Source organism: Anguilla anguilla, chromosome 6, assembly GCF_013347855.1.
Source record: "Anguilla anguilla isolate fAngAng1 chromosome 6, fAngAng1.pri, whole genome shotgun sequence".
NCBI classification, from domain to species: domain Eukaryota; kingdom Metazoa; phylum Chordata; class Actinopteri; order Anguilliformes; family Anguillidae; genus Anguilla; species Anguilla anguilla.
Genome location: NC_049206.1, coordinates 45,950,341 through 45,972,871, shown reverse-complemented (window position 1 = coordinate 45,972,871; position 22,531 = coordinate 45,950,341). Strand labels below are relative to the sequence as shown.

The 22,531-nt window shown below is 39.6% G+C and overlaps 1 protein-coding gene across 5 annotated transcripts in view; it reads right to left on the bottom strand.

Moving 5' to 3' along the window:
• LOC118230235 (disks large-associated protein 2-like) overlaps nucleotides 1-22,531 on the bottom strand; it is a 167,427-nt gene that overhangs the window by 30,143 nt on the left and 114,753 nt on the right. For 4 of the 5 annotated variants that reach the window (XM_035423061.1, XM_035423064.1, XM_035423060.1 and 1 more), the window contains 2 exons: nucleotides 21,897-22,116; nucleotides 10,144-10,188 (listed from right to left, as the gene is read on the bottom strand). In XM_035423061.1, coding sequence (XP_035278952.1) covers nucleotides 10,144-10,188; nucleotides 21,897-22,116 — 265 coding nt within the window. Of the gene's footprint in view, nucleotides 1-10,143; nucleotides 10,189-10,586; nucleotides 17,314-21,896; nucleotides 22,117-22,531 lie in introns of those variants that run through there. The other variant, XM_035423065.1, reaches the window with a different exon arrangement.

Sequence of the window (22,531 nt, the reverse complement as noted above, 5' to 3'; positions counted from 1 at the left end):
AAATATGTCATACATATCTAACAAAGTAAAGAATGCAAGGATTAAGGAATTTAAAAATAAATCCATTTGAGGTAAGCATAAGGATAAAATAACGCATGGCACAGATGCATTTATAGATTATAGATTTATTTATGGATGAATTATTACTTTTATAATTCAAGTAAGTGCATGACTATTTGAAAAATGTTTAAGGGTGAGGTTTACCCATTAAAACATTTCTTGTGTTCACTAACTGTTAAGCAATTTGGTGATGATTAATCCATTCATCCATTCCCCAGTCTACTGACCCCACCACTATAAAGCACTGGCAGAGCCTACATACTACAATGTTAACGTAGAATTTAGTGTGTTTTCATCTGATTGAGAAATATACTGATTGGAAGTGTCATTCCACCTTATAAAAAAAATGTACGTCAAACTAAAGTCATTCTGATTTTAATATAATGCAAACACCGCACTGCAATTTCCACAGGCAATGCAATGTTATCTTTTAGGTTCGCTTTATTGTATATCGCTAAGGATATGCAAATACCAGTCCTCTGATATGTTTTGAATGGGGCAATATGGCTCAGGAGGTAAGAGCGATTGTCTGGCAGTCGGAGGGTTGCCGGTTCAAACCCCGCCCTGGGCGTGTTGAAGTGTCCTTGAGCAAGACACCTAACCCCTAACTGCTCTGGCGAATGAGAGGCATCAATTGTAAAGCTCTTTGGATAAAAGCGCTATATAAACGCAGTCCATTTACCATTTTGGTTGTTGCAGTCTTACCTCTAAAACAGGGTTAGTTGTTTCAGAGGAAAGATTTAAGTATCGTGATTTTTTTACTCTCTCATCATAAATAGATTGGATTAGAAAGTGAGATTCTGACTGTGTGTGATTATTTTAAGATGAGACACTTCTCCAGGGCCATCATGTCTTAATTCTTTATTTCTCTGGTTTATGCAGAGATATTTTTAACTGGCATTCCAGCCTGGCCCTGTTTGTTCATATGAACCCTGACTTTTGCCTTCACGTCAAACGCTTCAGAAGTCACGGCGTCACCACGGCAACAGTTCTGAGTGACGGCTCGGCTCCATTAACCGCGCCACGGGGGCGGTGACTGCGGCGAGCCTGTTCGGACTTTGAATGGCACCTCCAAGCAGGGGCGGCTTTTCTGTGTCAGGGAGAAGGACTACGGCAGCCGCTCGGACCGTGACGTCCTGGACGATTGGCCAGCGATGCATGTATGATGGATTCAGTGCCGTTGACAGCAAAATTCTGCAGTGCCTTCCCAAGTGAAGGGGGGAACTGAGGACACTGGAATATGTGCACAGTAAGTGTACTCTCAACTTTCATGAATGGCGAAGAGATTGTGATCAACGAAGCTTTGCTTTAGAGCAAAGGAAAAGCTGTATCAAAATGTCTTCACAGAGATGCCAAGCTCAGTAATAGTAAATAGTTAACCTCACAGTTAATTTTGTATTATACCATTTAAATGGTATTTCACATTACCAGGGTCTTCATCATTATGCAGAATGTTAATAGATTATAAAGACTTAGTTAAGGCTGAAATGGTAAACAAATTATTGATAGCATGCATGTGCAATGTTCACGCAGATCCATAATGCATAATTATGGGGTACACCAGGAGAACACATCACATTGTTTAGAGATACAATGCCAATATGTATGCCAAAAACAGCAGACACCTTCACACTGTAAAAGGTTGTTTTTGAGTCCATCAATAGAATAGCATGAATATGTTCTTTTGTTTTTGGCAGTGAAACACTGAATGACTAAAGTGGAAAAAATATGCTTATTAGTCGTTTTGCACAAAGGCACATTGTTAATGTCAATGGCATTGCATTTTGTTATTCAAATTATATCAGTAAAGCATAGTAATCATGACATATAGCCCTGACGGTTCATCAGCTCTCTAGCACACTTTAATGTATTCTGACTTCATTCCAAAATTTTGTGCTTTCAGCTTGAAAGTTAGGACAGTCCCTTGCTGCAATCAAGAATAATTTTTACACTGTTTACAATTAGAAATGTGTCATCTGCATCAAAAAGACTAATTCCACAAAGTAGTAAAAGTCATTAATTTTGACAAAAGCAAATGGAGAAAATGTGATACGATCTCCTGGTGTATCCTATGACATGCACACTTTTCTGTTGTCATATCATAATCCTTCAAGCATTTTGGCATTCATGATCAAAAGTTTATCCTGATAGCGGGCATACAAATGAGACAAATGACAGACCACTACTCTAAATTCCCTCTGTTTCAAACAGATAATCCTTTCTCATCTGTAAAACTGCACAGACAAAAGCACTGGTATTCAAAAGGGATTTCTGTGTCTGATACTAAGTGAAAAAGAGTGTGCTATTTTTTGGTGAATATGCATTCATTGTAATGTGTTCAATAGATTCTAAAATCAATGACACTGTTTGGTCCATAAAGAAAGTGGATTCCCTCTCTTTTTGCTTGGTTTTACTACTTTCTGAGCAGATTAAGACATTAGATTTTTTGTATTGGGTGCATTTAAAAATAAATAAAGAAATAAATATAGACCTATATGCATTTAGACTTTGCTAAATTCTGAAAATCATATTTTCAGCTGAGCAACTAATTGCACTAATATATTCAGAATGGTTGAAAAAAGCCCTGACAGCATTGTTTTGGGCAGTGAAAGGAGAAATGACATGATAAACAGCTATTAGTACCTGTCAGTCAGCAGAGATGGTGGGGTGGATAAGGATATGAACAAAATTGGTTAGTACTGCGTTAACTATGAACACACCATATACAGGCATACATACATGCTAACATTCAAACACAATCACTTTGATTCTCTCTCTCTCTCTCTCTCTCTCTCTCTCTCACACACATACACATACACACACAAACATGGAATTGGTGTCTCTATCCCCTGAAAATGCAAATTCTTCCGCATAAATTTAGGACCTAACTGTTTTTGTCACACTGGAATACATTCGCAAGTAATGAGACAGCGTAATAATCATTTAGAGCACAAAACTGTCAGGCGGTGTTCTGTTGTCTGACTGACACAATGCATTCTGGGAACAGTGTCACATGCTTTCTATGTCCAAGCCCAGATGACAGGGCCACCACCTCAGGAATGACACAGCAACATGAGGATGAACCCACAGCCTTAAGATACCAAGGCAAACACTTGAATCATAAGGTGCTGCCAATGCTGTGAACATAAACAGCTTATCGTAACACATGGTAACACCTGACTGCCCAGAATACAGCCCGAAGCCTTTGACAGATGATACTGTTTCAGACTTCACTAAGCACTTAAAACATGAGTCAGTCAGCGAATTTAGTGACTGCGTAGACTACTTGGGATGAGACCCAAAGCCAGGAGTCTCGGTTATTGCAAGAAGCAGGGCAGCAGTAACAACTTAAACTCTCCCAAAGTTCTCACACAAACTGGGCTAATTTGTACACTCCACATTTACAAGTGGCAAGGTCACATGTATTACATATAACAAACTAAATTTATCTTGACATTTACAGTAGCACGGCAATTCGACAGCAAGTTAATTATTTATTTCAAAATTACATCGCGGAACCGGGCCTTCACATTTCCTTGCTAATGCCACCCTGCTTCGTTGCGCCTGCGATGCCTTTTTTGCATTTCACGTTCACACACCAGTAATTCATCGTGACACACCAAAGATAGTGGAGCACTGACAAGACAAATCACTCTGCAGGACACATGTGACAAGAGAAGGATCAGAGGGTTAAAGATGTGTTGTCTGAGAGGGGCCCGGTCATATAGACAAGGGTGGAGGCTTGAAGACAGGGACAGAACAACAGAATACATCTCTGAGGGAAGAACAGCGAGCTCAGCTGTTTAGAGTAAACAGAAATAAGAACGGCACCAATCAAAGACATCCACATTAAAACCCAGCGTTGAAACATACTTACTTTAGGTCCCATGTTATGTAGGTACGTACAGTATGGATTCTATGAGCAATGGAAGGCACCGGTGCTTTATAAAGTTTAAAATACAACTCAAATGCCTTTGAAGTGTCCCCAGTTGACACTCTTGGTGAACAGATTTTTCGCAGATGAGGACAAAGGGATTCCAGACAGTGATGATGGGTGTATTATGAGGTGATATAATGCAATGTGCAAGTGAGGTAATGGATTAAGTCACAGAGCACACCCCCCCGGACTTTTCCAGTCCACTGGGTTTTTGCAGACTCTGAAGAGGCCAACCCTCTCTATCAACAAGCAGGTCATTCTTCTTTCAAGTCCAACACGGAGCATGCTACCACAGATTCTACTGGCAAACCAGCTGGAGAGCTCCAGCATTCCAAGATTTCAGCTCTGAGAGTTCAGTGCCACATTGTAGTTCATTAATATTCATGAAAAGATGCCATTATAAAGTATTTGCCCCCTTGCATATTTGTCGCACTGAATGGTTTCAGATCTTTAGACAAAATTTTATATTAGATAAAGGGAAACAAAGTAAACACAAAACATTAATTTATTTAATGAAAAAAATTATGAAAAAAACATACATCACCGATGTGAAAAAGTAACTTAATAACTGGTTAATAACAGCAACCGGACGTTTTCTATAATTTTCCTTTCACATTCCTTTGGAGGAATTTTCACCCACTCGTCTTTGCAGAAGTAAATTGGTAGGTTTTTGAGCATGAACTTCTCGTTTCAGGTCCGGCCACAGCATCTCGATTCGGTTCCAGTCAGGACTTGGCCATTCCAAATATTTTCATTTTTCATTCAGATGTGGACTTGTTGTTGTATCTTCGATCATTGTCTTGCTGCACAACCCAAATATGCTTCAGCTTCAACTCACGGACAGATGACCAGGCATTCCCCTTAAGAATTCATGGTTCTTCAATAACGGCAAGTTGTCCATGTCCCGAGGTAGCAAACATCCCCACACCATCAGACTACCACCACGTTTGACTATAATATGATGTTCTTACTGTAAAAAGCTGTATTTACATCAGACATAATGGGACCCGTGTCGTCCAAAAAGTTACACTTTTGGCTCATCTGCTTTTTGACTCATCTTTGCTTTTTTGCAAATGTGAGATGGCATTGATGTTTCTCTTGGTTAGCAGTGGTTTCCACCTTGCTCCTGCCCCGTGAATCCCATATGTGCCCAGTCTCTTTCTTATGGTGGAGTCAAGAACAGTGACCTTAGCTGAGGATAGAGAGGCCTGTAGTTCTTTGAATGTTCTTCTTCAATCTTTTGTGACTTCCTGGATTTTACCTTGGAGAGATTTTGGCAGGCCGGCCACTCCTAGGAAGATTCACCACCGCTCTATGTGTTCTCCATTGGGAGACAATGGCTCTCACAGTGGTTCGGCTTTGTAACCGTTTCTAGACTGATATATTTCATCAACTATTTTTCTCATCTCTTATGGAATTTCCGTTGATCCTGACATAATGTGCTTTTAGAAACTTTGTGGTGACTACTTCACTCTGATGGTAAGGTTCAATATGAGTAAGGTTTAGATTCAACAGGGCTGGCTGCAATCAAGCTGTGCTCAATCAGCTGAATGAAATTATCAATTAAATTAATTTGTTGATTGAGCATTTAAGGGGGTAATTACTTTTTCACGTGAGCAATATGGGTGTTTGATGACTTTTTCATAAAATAAATTGTGTATACTCAGTTTCCCTTCCTAATATTAAATTTTGTCAAAAGGTCTGAAACCATTATGTGTGACAGATATTCAATAATAAAGCAAATCAGGAAGGGGGCAAATACTTTTTCACAGCACTGTATGCCCAAGAACAGAACATCCATCACCACCTTTTTGTCATTGGCCAAGCTCCTTTATGAATATTAATAAGATGCTTCATGTTTGGCATGTTTCAACAGTACAGAGACAGAACTTTAAATGCTATGAATATGGGGCAGAATATCTGGTGGGTCTGTAGAATCTATGGTATCACTGGCAGCATGCCTCATTGGCATTTTGAAAAAAGAGTAAAACGCATTTTCCGATTTATCATACACACATATATACATACAGTGGTGATGCCCCCATGAATGATTAGTGGTCAATCCTTTGACATGCGGAAATTCCACACATCAACAGAGTGAATGTATCCAAATTAACCAGAAAAACTTATGGAATAGAAGAGGATGACAGACTGTGTCAATCATTTTAGGTTTCTCTGTAATCTTTTTGAGTCGTTCGCTTGGTGGGGCGATCAGTCAAAAAAGAAACTGGAAATAATCTAAGAAGCGGACGTCCACATTTAAAATGTATTCAGCACACGTATGTGCTGTACGTCCTAGCTAACACATGACATAGCTCATAACATTCATGTGACAGTTCAGAAATGGGACAACACTGTAACAACAAAATGGCAGATGTTGCGAGAATGTAATGTGTTAGCTAGGGCTTTGCAAAGGCAATGATAGATTAACGTTGGGAAGGTACTGATCATGTCAGAACATTAAAAATAGAAAATTTATGTTGAATTGAAATTACTATGAATTCTAATCAAAGTGAATACGTGCTTATTGGTTTCTCGTTTCTCATAAAAGCCAAATGAATGCATTATTGCTGACTAATGGATGATGGCTTAATGTTAAGACATTGGTTTTCTCTTAGCAAGACAAATGAATCTTGGCTTTTGAGTGTTGCTTTGAACTGCAAGCACAAACACATGCACATTTCATTTGTGGCTATTGATATTAAGGGTGAAGCTCTCATTTCTTGATCTTGACCATTGTTTTTCCTTTCGCTTTTTCTGCAAATAACTTAAACTAATGTTATATTCAAATGATTAAATGTGAAATCATGTTGCAACTATTTCAAAAAAAGTAGAATGATTCAAAACAGAATATGATAAATAATAATAATAATAATAATAATAATAATAATAATAATAATAATAGTTCAGAAAGGACCATTTTAAGATAGGGAACTGAAAAAACATACAAACATAAACAAACGAAACATATGATTTTCTTTCATTTCAACAGTTAAAAATGAATTCTGTGCATTCCATGAACAGCTATATATATAGTGAGCTCCATAATGTATTTTCCATAATGACAAATACATATTTTCTTCCTGATTTGGCTCTGTACTCCACAATTTTTTATTTGTAATCAAACTTTTCATGTGTCGTTAAAGTGCACAGTCTCAGCTTTTATTTAAGGGTATTTTTATACACTTTGGTTTCACCATGTTGAAATGATAGGACTTTTATACATAGCCCCCCACTTCAGGGCACCATCATGTTTGGGACATATTAATGTTATTTAAATTAAAGTAGTCATGTTTAGTACTTCATCATATATCCTTTGCATGCAATGACTGCTTGACCCATAGATCTCACCAGGTGCTGAGTATCTTCTCTGGTGATGCTCTGCCAGGCCTGTACTGCTGCTCCTGTTTGTTCCAGGGGCTAGTTGCCTTAAGTTTTCTCTTCAGCGTATGAAACACATTTTCATTTGGATTCAGATAAGGATGACATGGCCAGTCTTGCTGCAGGATGCGAGATTGGAAGCATTTGGTTCAACTTTAGCAGTTAAGATGCTCCTGTACACTTCATAATTCATTCTGCTGCTGCTATCAGTGGGTACATCCTCAATGAAGGCAAGCGGGCCAGTACCTGTGGGAGCCATACATGCCCAATCCAGAGCACTACCACCACGATTTTTCATATATGAGGGGCAGGGTGCTTTTGTTTCCACATTTTGCTCTGCCCATCATTCTGATACAAGTTAATCTTGGTCTCATCTGTCGGACAGGTGTTTGGGGGTTTCTCTTCATTTTTGTGGGAATTCTTAAGTCATCAACTTTAGTGGTTTTCCTTGGCCAACCAGGCCCTTTGTGATTACTGAGCTCACCAGTGTTTTTTCTTCTTAAATGATGTTCCAAACAGTTGATTTAGGTAATACTAAGGCTTGGTCTATGTCTCTGAGAGTTTGTCCTTAATTCTAAGTCTCTTAACGGCTTCCTGGACTTTGATTGGCACAACTATGATCCTCATGTTGACAAATGTCAATAACAGACTCCAAAGGCAATCAAAAGCCTAGAATCAAATGCAAAGAAAGCAACTGAACACAACTGACAAATCATAGAGTTCCCCCTTTCAGGGGGAGAAAAGCAATTAGACAACTGGCTGATCAGCTGTTTCTGGACCAACTGTGCATTGTTGCAACATTAGTTCATGCACAGGAAATCCAACAAAAGGTCTAGAGTTGATCCTAGTAGTAGCATTTGAATCTAGAGCCTGTTGCAGTTGTTTGTCAACATGAGGACCAAAGAAGTGTCAATGGCAGTAAAGCAGGCCATCATGAGGCTGAAGAATCTGAATAAACTGATACTGAGACATAGCCAAAATATTGGGTGTGTGAAAATCCACTGTCAGATATATTGTTAGGAAGCAAGAATGCACTGGTGAGCTCAACAATAGTAAACAACCTGGCAGACCATGTAAGACCACTGCAGTGGATGACCAAATAATACTTCCATTTGTCAAACAAAACCCTTTTTAACAGTTAATCGGATCAAGGAAACATTTGAGGATGTATGCATATATGTCCCAAAGGCTATCATAAAGAGGAGACTATGCCAGCATAACTTCAGAGGGTTTCATTACAAGATGCATACCCCTAGTAAGCCTCAAGAACAGAACATCCAGGTAAGAGTTTGCTAAAAAGTACATTAAAAAACTGAAAACCTGTTCTGGAACAGTCTTAAGGACAGATGTGATGAGCATTAACCTCTACCAAATAATGGAAAGTAGGAAGTGTGGAGAAAAAAATGAACTTATCATCATCCAAAGCACTCCCCCTCATCTGTGAAATATGGTGGAGGTAGTGTTATGGTTTGGGCATATATTGCTGCTTCCAGAACTGGCTCACTTGTCTTTATTGAGGATGTGACAGCCAACCACAGCAACAAGATAAATTCTGAAGTGTATATAAACATCTGCTCAGATCAAACAGAATGCCTCAAAACTCATTGGGCGGGCTTCAAATTGCTGCAGAATAATGACCCTAAACATACTGCTAAAGCAACAAAGTTTTTCAGGGTTTTTTTCATGAAATGTAAAGTTCTTGACAGACCAAGTTAATCATCTGACCTCAATCCAACTCAACGCAAATTCAGCTTTTGCTGAACGCAAAACTGAAGGCAAGTAGCCCCTGAAACAAACAGGATCTGAAGAAAGCTGCATTACAGGCTAGGCAGAACATCCCCAGGAAAGACACCCAGCAAATGGTTATGTCTATTTGTCACAGACTTCAGACAGTCATCGAATGCAAAGGATTTGCAAGGAAGTACAAAGTATGATGGCTTTATTTAAGATTATGCTAATTTGTCCAATTGCTTTTGGTCCCCTAAAATGGGGGAACTATATATGAAAAGGGCTGATTCCCACACAGATCACCTGATATGGTTTTAAATATCTTCAAATTAAAGCTGACAGCCTGCACTTGTATTAATTGTTTCAATTTAAATCCAATGTTCTGAAGTACATAGTCAAAACAGCAAAATATATATATAAAACATAAGACAAAGACTGCCTAATTGCTCTGAATTTAGCAATAAGTATTCTCTTTTCAAATAAAATTGTGCAAATAAAGTGTTCTATGCTCAGAAAAATTGGGTTCATAATCATTCAGAGATTTTCTGCATATAAAGAGATTTTTTCTGAAGGCTTATAAGCAACCTGATGTGACCCATCCAAAGAATGTACGTCCAAAAATGTTATTTTTCAACCTTTAACCTGATTTTCTATCCAAGCAAACTGCAGTTTTTTTTCTCCTTACTGGCAATATGCGATGTGTTTCAAGCCAGTAATAACAAAGAAGATTAATAATCTAAAAAAAACATGTTCACTGGAAAGTACAACAGGGCAAAGTAAATTGCCTTTCTCATAAATAAAGTTCTGTGTATTCAGTCATTTTCCTGATTCTAAGACTGTATATAAGAATGCAGTCCTAAACATGCATCCTCTACATATATAGTCCAATATGGTTGGTCCATTTTGTTCTTTTGTGAAAATATTGCGATGTAACAGTATTCAAATCCCTATTAAATAGTAATACTAGACAAGGACAACGTGACTGTAAACAAATAAGTAACAACAGAAAAAAAAGTTTTAAGAAAATGGTGCCCTACCAGACCTACCGTACGCTCGGCGCCCCCCAGCTAAGCTACGGGCGCCTAAAATGGAAAGAGGGTTATAACTTAGTACAAAGAGAAGGCATTATGAGAGGATCAATGCTAAATAATGTGCTTGTCCCATGCTATGTCTCATGGTTACAGAGGTGCATTCCATCAGAGAATTTTAATTTTATAGGTTGTTCACGTCGTGCTTAATGAATTGAATTATCACTGCTTTTCAGTGTTCTTTATTATTTCATATATGTATATTTTTTAAACACACAATTGCATAAATTGTCTGTTTTCAGAATCTTTGACATCTACGGTAATTTCTACCTTTGTTTTTTTTTTTCTTGGGAGAATTTATTCAACAGTGTTTCATTCTTTTGCCAGAGTAAAGCTATGATCCCTACAGGAAATTCTGATAATAAACAATTCAAAACCAATACCACCCTCTCTTAAACATATCCATAAATTTATGAGTTATGACAAAATACATAAGGCATACTGAAATTTAAACAACCAACATTATCACATTTAAGCATTACAGTTAGCATCAAGATCAAAGAAGTCACACATCCTCGTAAAAGAAAACACAATCAAAAGCAGCCAAACAAAGCCTAAAAATCATTGTAATTAAGTTGTTTAAATGAAATTCCCAGTATCCCCCAAACAGTTCAAATTTTCTTGAAATGTATTATTATAAATCACTGCAACCTGCCTGCACAAAACCTCCATAACCGGATGAACATTCATAAACATACTTCATAAACATGCTTAATGTAACTGCTTATAACATCCATATAACAACTTATAACAACTTATTACAGGCAGTGCCTCATAGATTTCAGTAAACAGTGCCCGTGAGTTGTTATTGGATGTCACTAACATTTATGAATGTTTTACATCAACATGAAGGGCTATGGGGGTCTTGTGCGGACCTAATGTTAATAATAATAATAATACTCTCCAAGTTTAGTGTTAGCTTATAAAGCTAGATACGATGCAAACCAAGAAAGATGCCCTAAGACCCATCATACTCACAGGGCATAGATAGTGGTATAGGGCTGTCACAGGGTTAAAGGTTATCATTGCCTGATTTTAGCCTGAAGGCAAGTTCTTCACAATAAACCACCCCCTCCCCAGCTGGGCTGCACAGGAAAAGTAATGGCATCATCTGGCTGTGTCCTACCGCGATCCAAATAGCCACTTAGGCAGCTCTCGAGGCGTCATTAAAAACAAAATAAGCCTGTAGACACACCGGACAGGCATTCTATGCAAGTTTCCATGACTACAAAACCTCCTTCAAGGGAGGACAGTCCACATTGCAACTCATGTATACTGTTTTGCATGACACCTTTTTATTATTCAAATTGCAGTTTTCTGGTTTGAATATGGTTTTTGTCGAAGCATTTGTTTTCACAATACATAAACAAATAAACAGCCATCATAATAAATGCACCGTGACAAATGCATGAATACCTCTGCAACAATAATGTATGTCAAACAAAATTATTATATCGGGCAGTGTTTAAAATTACGTTGACCTTATATAAGTGTAACCAATAATAATTGCTCTAGCAATGAGTGTGTAATAGCACATTATTTATTTATTTATTCATTCATTCATTCATTTATTTTTACAGAACAGCCACACAAAAAGTAAATATGTATAGAACTGTGCAGCTGACGTAATTAATCAACTTCTTCATTAAATAATATATCATTGTTATACAACAATATGTTATTACACATTCATTTTTCAAGCAATTACATGTTTTACACCGTGGTTATGTTAATTTGGTAGGTTATCCCAGAATGCTCTCAATTTAGATTCCCCTACTTGCATTCAGATATTAAGGTTGTTCTTTGCAAACAAGTTTGCTATTACAAGAACACTCATTATTTCAGACAATTTAACCAAAAAATAAAAATATTGCACTCTCATCTCAAATGCAATCTTGAAGTTTAGGCCACTCCAGAACTGGAGTCTCCAAGACTGAATTGGCTCAGTCAGTTTCGGATGCATTTAGTTGTACTGCATTTGGTTAAGAAACAAACAAACAAAACAAAACAACAAAAAAAGACATTGGGGTTTCCAACAGAAAAGCAAAACAAAAACAAAACAAACAGAAGACTTGCATAGAATGATGTATGCAATGTTGAGACATCATTAGTTGAACTGTGCCTTTCTGTATTCAGCACCGATAGATCGTATAGGTTCTCCACCCCAGAGGGGGCCCTCGCTTCCCAAAACTCAGTAAAGGGACACGAGAAGGGAAACCCTTCAAGCGTTTGAGTTTGCATTGTCATTTGACATTCCAAAAATAAGGAGAAAAAAGTTATGTTTCCAGGATCATTATATATATATATATATCTTTTTTTTTTAAATCAGGGACATCCCTGTTTTTTGTATGATTTTGTATGATCCGTCTTCAACGCAGAAGGTAATGTGCATATTAGTTTTCCGATCCATTCAACGGACTATCAGTGCCATGATTTCTGATATTCGGCTCAAATTAAGGCTGATGTGCTAAGCAAGGGAACGTTCCGGGAACACTCCACCTTTGTCGAACGGGATCACTATCCCGTTGAAAAGGAGCCACTCGAATAGTTTGTGGTGGGTGTATTGCTTGAGAAAAGAGCTGAACAACGAACCCTGTTGGAAGATCACACAGGAGACCCATGGTCCAGAAAAATCCAGGTGCAAACTTTACGGAGTAGTTGGAGCAAGACGATACTGTTGGGGGTATGACCAGGGTGATTTTGCTGACAAAAATCTTCTGTCTTTTGGTGGTACCGCTTCAGTGTAGCTTCTCTCTCTGTTTTAGCTTCCACTTCCCACCAGAATTCCAATGGTAATTATGTACCTCAAGCATCACTCAAAGACCATGTCCTATCAGTCAATGGGTGACAAAGAAAACAGGTGAATTACCATGAAGCTATCAGGTATGTAGATGTAGAGAGGAGCCATGTTGGTTTGAGATGACTTCCAGAGCAGCTCTTTCTTTGTGTGCGTACATGGTAGAAATCCGTCCAAACAGCTATTGGTTTCTCCAAAAATTTCACTAGGTCGTGCAAAAAAGAAGATCCTGTTTCTTGGTCAGAATGAGAGAGCAGAGTCTGAAACCCTCTACAGTATGTTCTAAGAATATGTTACCGTAAACGTCTTTGGATATACAGGTATGTTTAATTTGCAGGATTCTTCCACAAATCATACATCCCTCTACATTCCCTCTAGGGACAACTGGAATGAAAGGTCAAAGAGACAAGAGCGAACGGACATTCACAGTCAACACCATCAGGCACTCAGAGGGAGGGGCATGGAGCTTTCTCACAGGAGCTTGTTGGCCCGGGCAGCGACTTTGGTAGGCCGTGGTAGACACACGCGACAAGGGGGGGCAGAAAAAAATGGTCACGGGTATTGGAGGAGTTATGGCAGTAATGACATCACTGATCTGAACCAATCAAAGCGTTCTCATTGGATCAGGCCAGCCAATGAGCGACAAATCACCAAAGCTCTGCACGATGAAGTGGTTCATGGAGTCTCACTTGACCATCACTAGTGAAGGCGGTGCCAGTACATTCAGGATGTGTCATGCATCTGATGAAAGGATGAGGTAGGAGAGCAAATGCTTTTAGATGCTCACGCTGTCCAGGTTCATCCAAGGACGATGCCGTGTTTCTCAGACAAGAATGAGGCAGACACAGGAGATGCTTCCTGCGTCTGAGACATTCAGAAGACTGTGTTTGTTTTATATGGACTGATGACAAATGCACAGCCACAGTTGGAATGACACCAATCTTACATAACATGAGTTACCGGTTTATCTTAACGGGTTTACTCATGTATCAACCTTGCGACTAACATGGAGACAAACTTAAATCACACAGAATAGCTAGTCATCTGTACAAAGTAATATATATATGTATATAACTATACTGTATATGAAATAAATGTGTCAGATTTTTGACAATTTATATCATTTCTATGATATACCATTCTGAAGCATTTGTTCTTGCATGTTGTTAAACATGTGAGTGCTACCTTGTCTGTTTAAATCAAATTTCAAATACTGACATACAGCAGTAGTTCCCTCAGTATAAGTACACATGCTCTATTCCCTTCACAACTTTCCAAATTCTAAACCCATAATTAAATGCATTAGAAAATTCTGGAATCAATAACATTTCCCCATGAGCATAATCACACAGTGAACAACAGATAAAATTTCCTCATGGTTGATTTCTGCTTAATTCCATTTCTGCTTAATTCTGAATGTTAACCAAAAAGGTTCCACAAGAGGTGATTTTCTCCAACAGCTGGTTTAGGTATTTTTGGATGAAACCAAACTAACAATCAATACAATTAATCTGAACCTCCAGTTTATGGTTAATTTAGTAATAATCACTGTCACGTACTGCAGCTGTAATAATACCACTCAAATGTGTTGCTAAAATGAGATTAGGTTTTTGAAACTGGGCTGTTTAGCAGATTCAAATCAGTTGCAGAAAACCCAAAGCAAAAACTTCACTTAATTATACTCCAGTAACACATTTTAAGTGTGTGTATTTTTGACAATTTGTATCAGGAGAAAGAACATTGCTGCAAAGGCTACACTTTGTGGCTACCACAGAGACTGTAAAGAACAGTAAGATTTGCCTTAAAATTTCACTAACAATTAGACCTTAGTTGGCAATTTCTTATTTTTGTACAGTAAGTAAGCTAACATTTGCCGTGTGACCATCAGATAGTACAAACGGAATGGATGTCCATTGGTATGGATAGATAAAAAGTAGAAAAAAACAAGTTGAGCATTTTTCCTTGGCTGCTATGAAGGAAAACTCGACTTTGCTTAAAACCAGCAGGGGTGAAGCTGGAGAAGTAACACCCAGGCAAACCGTTTGGGTTATTAGAATGATTCCTTCCACATGTTAATATTGCTCAATTCTACATTTTCAATATATGTGATTATGGCTTTAGAATGCAAATTGCTACAATCAAAAATAATATTTTAGCATGTGTACTTACAGTAAAGAGGGAATTACTGGATTTACTTAATGTAAGAAATCTGACACAAAGGTGCACAATGGCACTATGTCATTCTTGTTTTCAATCAGTTACATTAGGCATTACTACCTGAGCTCAGTATTCTCAAAAGTTTTCCATTTCAAACTGTCGATAGTTTTACTTTAGATTATCGTGGTGACTCACTTTGATCTCCAAACACAAGTTTAAAAATATTTCATTTTGGAGAAACTATACAATACAGGAAATAGCAAAATATAAATTTTATAATAGAGATACACAGAGTCTGGAAGGATTATTTGTGAGATTTGCTCTTTTTGAATTTTCGTACATTTTTATTAGTGAAGGTTACAAAAATTAGAGTTGATGTACTCAAGAGGAATTTCACAGTATTACTTTCAGTAAATGCAGGCATTTCACTGAAAATTTTCATCATTAAGAGAACTCAGGCTCTAGCATAATCAGCATGTAATTCCTATGGAAACAGTATAGCCATGGATACTGTAGCTGGGATGCATGTTACAGATAAATTGCCTCTGCAGTTTTACTCAAAATGGCCCGACTTTAGAGCTGTGCGTCAGTCTTTATACCTTCTAAATCTAAAAAAATACAATTCATCCACTGGTGTTATTTAAAATTCTTAATAAGGCAAATCCTGCAAATACATTCACCCTAAACATTAAACTCCTCTCCTATCCCTTTGCAGAACAGAAAGCAGAGTAATGAAGAGGAACAACTTTTTCATAATTCGGAAGTCTACACCGATAGTGTCCTTTATATTTACTTCAGGTATGGAACAATTTAAGCCGAATGGGTGGATCTAGCCACAGTTCTGCGGGTGCGTAGAACACTGGGCAGAGCATCACAGGGATTTCCGCAAAAGGGGTACAGCTCTACTCAAGACCACTCGTGCTCTATGGCTTGCTAACATAATGAGCACAGTTTAAAGGTACAATCATTTCTGCACTCTCCAAGGTCACGGTTCTCTCCTGGCGTGAGCCACCCACTGAATGCTGTAGACCCGGAAGCTGCAGTGGCACTTAGGGGTCGATGTGACAGGGGTCAAAGGTAAAACTCCCATCATCAACTTTCCACATTCCAGGGACTCTCAAATTTTAGGGAAACAGAAGTTTGCTTTCATTCAGAACAGCTCAACACAGCACCACCGATTGGAAGTTACAGTGCCGACTACTACAAAACTAAAGCCTGGAATTCATCGTGTCTGGCAGAGTACATGAGTATTCTTTTTTGGACCCTTCTAGGAACTCTCTCCTGCTCTTGTTATGCAAGTCTTGGAACCCATGTACTTGAGGAAATCTCTTTCCCGAGTTCCTATGGAAATGACATGAATGATCAAAATGACAATGACAGGTATGACATGGGCCCACTGGTGTATTTCCTGCTCCAAAGTTCCAGGCTGGCGCTCCTCCTGCCTCCCGACCGCCTCCTCGCCCTCCGTTTCCTGGTGTCCCACGTGGAGTCCTCCGAGGGCCTGGAGCTGGAGGGGCTGTCGGACCCCACCGTGCCCTCGGGGGTGCCGGTGTCCTCCGTGATCTCGATGCGCGGCGGGTCCATCAGGTCCAGCATGGCGATGGGCGACGGCGACGGGTCCGGCTGGCACATGACCGCCCGGTCCACCGTGTTCTGCCTGACGGGCCCGCTGGTCCCGGCCTGCGTGCCCACGGAGACGCGGTCGGCCGGGCCCCCAGGGTCGCCCTCCCCGGCCCCGGCGTCCCGCCGCAGGCTCCACGTGCTGTAGCACTGGGTGAAGTTGAAGAAGTTGCTGTTGAAGGTCTTGAGCTCCCCGCAAACGTCCCGCCTCAGCTCGGCCAGCTCGTAGCGCATGGCCGAGATCTCGTCCTTCCACTGCATGTTGAAGGCCGCCACCATGTTGGCCGACTCCTTGAAGGCCTGGATGGCCTGGGGCACCGGCGGGTCGGGGGGGGGGGCGCTGGTGACGGGCACGCGGTAAGCGCGCGGCGACGCGGGCGGGACGGACACGGCCGTGACCGTGGAGCTGGTGCTGTGCTGGCTACGCGTCACGTCGTCCATCTGCAGCCGGTCCAGCTCGTGGTAGGCCAAGGAGCTCTCCGCATCGTCCTCTTCTAAATTGTCATCGTTTAGCAATGACGTACCTTCCAGCATATCATATCCCTCTGGAAGACAAATTTAAATATGGATATAGACGCAAATTCAGATGGGAACAGCTGGAGAGTCAGGTGAGTGAGATGCCTCTTTCACTATCAGGAGTTAAGTAGACGGCAGGATTCAAGGTGCATTCATAGGAGGCCCTGAATGCTCTGCATTGTCTCTGATATATTTACCAAAGGCATGTGAGTCAACAACACTGTTTTTTTGCAGCGTGCTTTTCACACTTCACTCAATCTAAACACCATACCATTGATAAATGCCATTGAAATTCTGTATTTGTTCATTCCCGCACCTGTGGTGTAAGAGTTTTCTTTAGTCACCAGATTATCACTTATATTTATAATTATCACTTATCTCAAAACAATCATCTTCACTTTAATGATGCCTATTACAGAAACATATAGTGTGCTGAATTAACTAGCTTAATGTATTTCATATTGTTCTATGCACAGTTGTCACTGCACCGGATGGTTTAAATTAATCGCACAGTGCAAATATTTCCGTACACACTCATTAATGTGTGGGCTGGTGCAATCTTGAAAATTATAGCATTCTGTCAATACAGTTTACTGCAACCCTGTTTCAAATATAGCAGGCCATTACTTTGTACAGGTAGCAGTCAGTTTGGAGGCAGAAGTCTGGGGTTGTGTGACTTGTAACTGAACAATTTAACAGTCAGTAATTCCTCCAGCGACTCCTAGTACACTTATTGAGCTGCTGCTCAGGCCTAGTTACCTTTATTACTCCAGTTCTGCTGTGAACCTTACCTTCCATCCACACAACTGTTTGATACGGCACTCCGTAAAGAAGAATCCTTACCCTCTGCTTATTAAATGCATTCCAATCAATTATACCCTCTGTGAAATGGTAAAGAGCTGGAGTTTTGTTTAAATTCTTTTATTTTTTCCCAGCTTTAATATGTGAACACCCTCTGCCGCAAGGCTCACGCCGCCCCAGTGTTTATGTTGACTCACATACCGTCGGTTTTTCGTGGTGTTTACACTGCCTTCTCACTGTTTAATAGACATCCACCTTTAGATGCCTTTTCCACCTTTTCACTGCACAAAACACTGCTGGTCCACCGGAAATGGTCCCCGTAGCCTTTTTAGCTGCTGGTCGCCAAGTGGGGTTTTTAAATAAACGCCCTCTGAAACAAAATTGATACCCACAACTTTAACGACAGCATGAGAACCAAAAAAAAAAATTATTATTTTAACGTGACACCACAGCTTTCAATTTTGTGCAAATGAAAAGAAGAAAGGGCGATTAAAGCATCACAACTCTTCATTGTTTTTGGCCGAGAAGCAGATATGAACCCTATTGAACACGTGAGGTCCTCAACATGCAGGGACCGGTCAGCGAGGAGTGTGTGGGGCGGAGCCACACACACACACACACACTCCCTGACTCCGCCTATCAGGGCTGCACCAGGGAGGGGCTGCAATCCCACAGTCAAAAATGGCTGATCACCTTCACACCATGGATCGCTACAAATCGGTCCCTTGTGTCACATGTACAAACTGTGTCTCATGTACAAAAATTTTAAAGATCCCGGTGTTACAATGTTTGGATTACTCAAAGAAGGGAGAGAAAAAAAAAATCAAGCACGCAATATTCTCAAGACGTTACAGTGATTTTGCAGCTGCGTGTTTCAGTGGTAAAAATTATACTGTAACATCATGAGAACAGAACATACTAGAAAGTGATTTACAGTGACCTCCATATTGCCCCTATGCATAATATTATTTCAGGCATTGTCTTAGCATTGAGTTAGCAACAGTTTATTACACTAATTTAAACCCAGTTATGCTTTATAAAAAGAGTCAAATATACAATTATGTGGGTAACTGAGGAATTTGGGAGAAGGATTTAGTGTCCAAAAAAAAAAAAAACTGCTGCAGATTGTCCACAAATTGTTACATGAATAGGGGCCAATATGTGGAAGTCCCAATATGTGACAAAACCTATTATAATTACTGTGAACTTCATCACTGTGCTGTATTACGTTTGTGGAGGTAATAAAAATGGATCTATTTTCGGTTGAGAAGGCAGTGCAAACACACACATATATACATAAATATATGTATGCGTGTTGAAATTAAAATACCTGTCACAGGCACCACTGATGTCTCCAGCTGTTCTGTCCCCCTGGTAATTCTTCGAGAGTTCGCTGGTCAAAGGGGAGGGAGTTCTGTGCTTCTGCATTGAAGGGCATGATTGGACAACACCCCCATTCAAGTGCCAGCTGGCCTCGACTTTCTGACTTTGCAAAGCGCTTTTATTTCTGATCTGTCTCGCCTTAAATCAAAGCCTGCGCGTCTGCAGCGCGTATTTTAGATTTTGTGCCGAGGTGATGACGGAGGTAGCTTTTTTGGACATCGAAATGTTCTTTGGTTTCGTCATCCCTTTTTTTTTCATTCGGAGCTTTTCTTTTTCTTTCCGTCAACGTTCTTAGTCAACGTTCTCCCGGTTTATCACAGGGCAATTTGTTCCTTTCCTTTGTTTGTAACTGATAGGAAATACAGAGGTTTTTGTACCGTTTAGAAAAAGAAAATGCTTGTGAATATTGCTTGAAGGACTTTACAGAGAAATGGCAGAGAGGTTTCCCATGGCTAATTTAGTTCCTGAGTGAATGGTAGATGCATTGTCCTCAACAGCCCAGTAGAACAGGATATATGGAACACCGGAACACCAAATAAAACTGACGCATAAGCGGTAGAGCCAAATTGACTTTGCGCCCATTGGGTGAAAGGAAGTCAGCTGGTAAGACGGTGGGATTGGAGAACACCCCTTGATCCTCGGTGCTTCAGTCTCAGGGGGGCTGAGAGGGAATCTGATCAAGCAAACCCAATTGTGGACTACAAAAAAAAAAACAAGATAGAACTCCAGATTCAAAAAACAAAGCAAAAAAAAACAACCCACATAAGACAACCATAATCTCCCATTTTAAATATATTCATGTAAAACAAAACAAAACAAAAAAATTCCAGAGTGTAATAATTTTACATTTGTGACATCTGATAACATAATTTCAATAGGGTTCATAGCTTTACTCTGAGGCATACACCAAATACACTAATAAATTCACATTATGGGGTTTTGCTTGCACAAAGAACCTTAGGTACTAGAAACAAAGTTTAATATTAATTATTTTGTAGTGTGTTGCACAAGACATAGTAATTGCACAATGCATATGGGAGAACTCTGAAGAGAAAAATGATACTTTCTGTGCATAAATTTATACTTGCACTGTATTCATGAACAAAACATTGACTTACTCCAGAGAAGATACAGGTACTAATTCAAAGCGGTCAAATTCTCTTCAGGCTTCAAACAAAAGTACCTCTAACATAATACTTAATGCCGTTTTCCAAATTATATAAGCATAATTATTCAAATGTAAATTTTTGTCATTTTTGTTCCTATACTCCAGTGTCTCTATGTTACTACACGGAGTATCCAGTATGCTCATTTTGCTACTGCCCAGAAAACCATGACATAATAGATCAGTTTTCTGTAAAGTAAAACTCATAAAGTTGGTCAATCCTGTGTATATTTTTCACTAAGACATGAAAGCACCATTTTTAGAAAGCTGGTGAGATTCTCCCTATCACGTTTTAAGCAACACAAAACAACAATTTAAAAAAGACAAACAGTCGTGCATTAAAATCGCTCGTACATCTTAACCAGCACTTAAGTTACTTTGTGCAACCAGCGCTAAGTTCTTTTCCAGAGCTCTTTAACTTACCGTACGTCGATTGCATGTTTGTTTTTTTTTCCTTTTTTTTTTGTTTTTGTTTTGCTATCCCCAGTCCTCTGCTCTGTAGGCTTATAAGTCAAAATAAGTTAGACGTGTTTGGACAAAATTAAGCAAATGAGAGGCCTTCAGGACTAGCACAGGTGCAAGTTACTGCTCACTGAGAACGTTGCGAAGGTTAACCCTACATTGAGTCACTAAGTCTGAATACATCCCCAGACCTACACACCCCCCCATGACCCCCGCCCCCCCCCCCCCCCCCCCCCCCTCCCCCCAATCCTGCGTATCCCATATCCAGCTAAACCCTTCCCTGAGAAAGCTGTGAACATACATTACAGACACAGTATCACAGAACTCGGCTTTGTTAAGCTTCTGTCTTTGGACATGCTCAGAACAGAACCTGTTCCTCTTCCGCATGCTGTGTGATGTGCCTGTAGTGTGTGTGGGTTTACGATAATTATGGCCGCTGTTAAGTCGTTTTGCATTGGCCCCCTGTCTACATTCCCGCTCTCCCAATCGGGCACCCAGATAGTGACGTGTGGATCATGCAAAAAATTAATAAATGAAAAAAATAAAATAAAGAAACAAAATGGCAAGCAAATCTTTCGGAAATAAGCAAAGATGCAAACCAAAACTTTAAATAAAAACAAAAATTCAGAAAAGGGTCAAAAAGAACATTCACTCTAGCATCTCTCAAGCACAAGGGTACCCCACTGTACATATGTATGTATGTTAAGCACGTTCCCATGAAAAGTATGTATGTATGAAAGTATGTAGTCTAAGCCCTCTCTCTCGTTTTTTTTTTTGTTTTTTTTTGAAGAATACTGTTACCTGTTGTGGATCTGAGAGTTGAAGTGACAGTGGAGGATGTCATTGAAGGTATGCAGTCATCGTCTTGGGAATACCCAGCCTGAATAGCCCGCAGGTAACTGTGGCTCCGAGTGCGGAAGCAGCCCGGGAGGTCCAAGGCATCCATAGCCTGGGATTCTACTTCGCTAAAAACGGACTCGCAAACTGATTCAAACTGCCCATTGATCTCAGTCTCACTCACCTGAGAGACAAAAACAGGAATAGCAGTCCTTAATTTTTCCTCTTCCTTTCTCTTTCTCATTTTGACTCTTCCCCTTTGTACAGTAAATATGAAGGAGTGTTAGCATAAAATAGAGATCGTAAGATCCCAATCTTTCAACTTTTTTTCAGGAAAATTTTGATGTTAAGAGAACAGAAAGAAGTAATGAACAAAAATAAGTATCATTTAAATCTGGTGTACCGTTTTAAGATGAACAATCCCATTGGCTGCCATCACAGCAGAATTTATTACTATAGGCAAAAGGGGAAAGCAAATGTTTCAAGAGATAATGCAAGAAACATATCCAGGTGCATCACAGCATAATTCACAAAAACTTTAGCATTGCACAAAAACTCATCTTTAAAAATTCAGTGAGCACAATTCCACATACTGATGC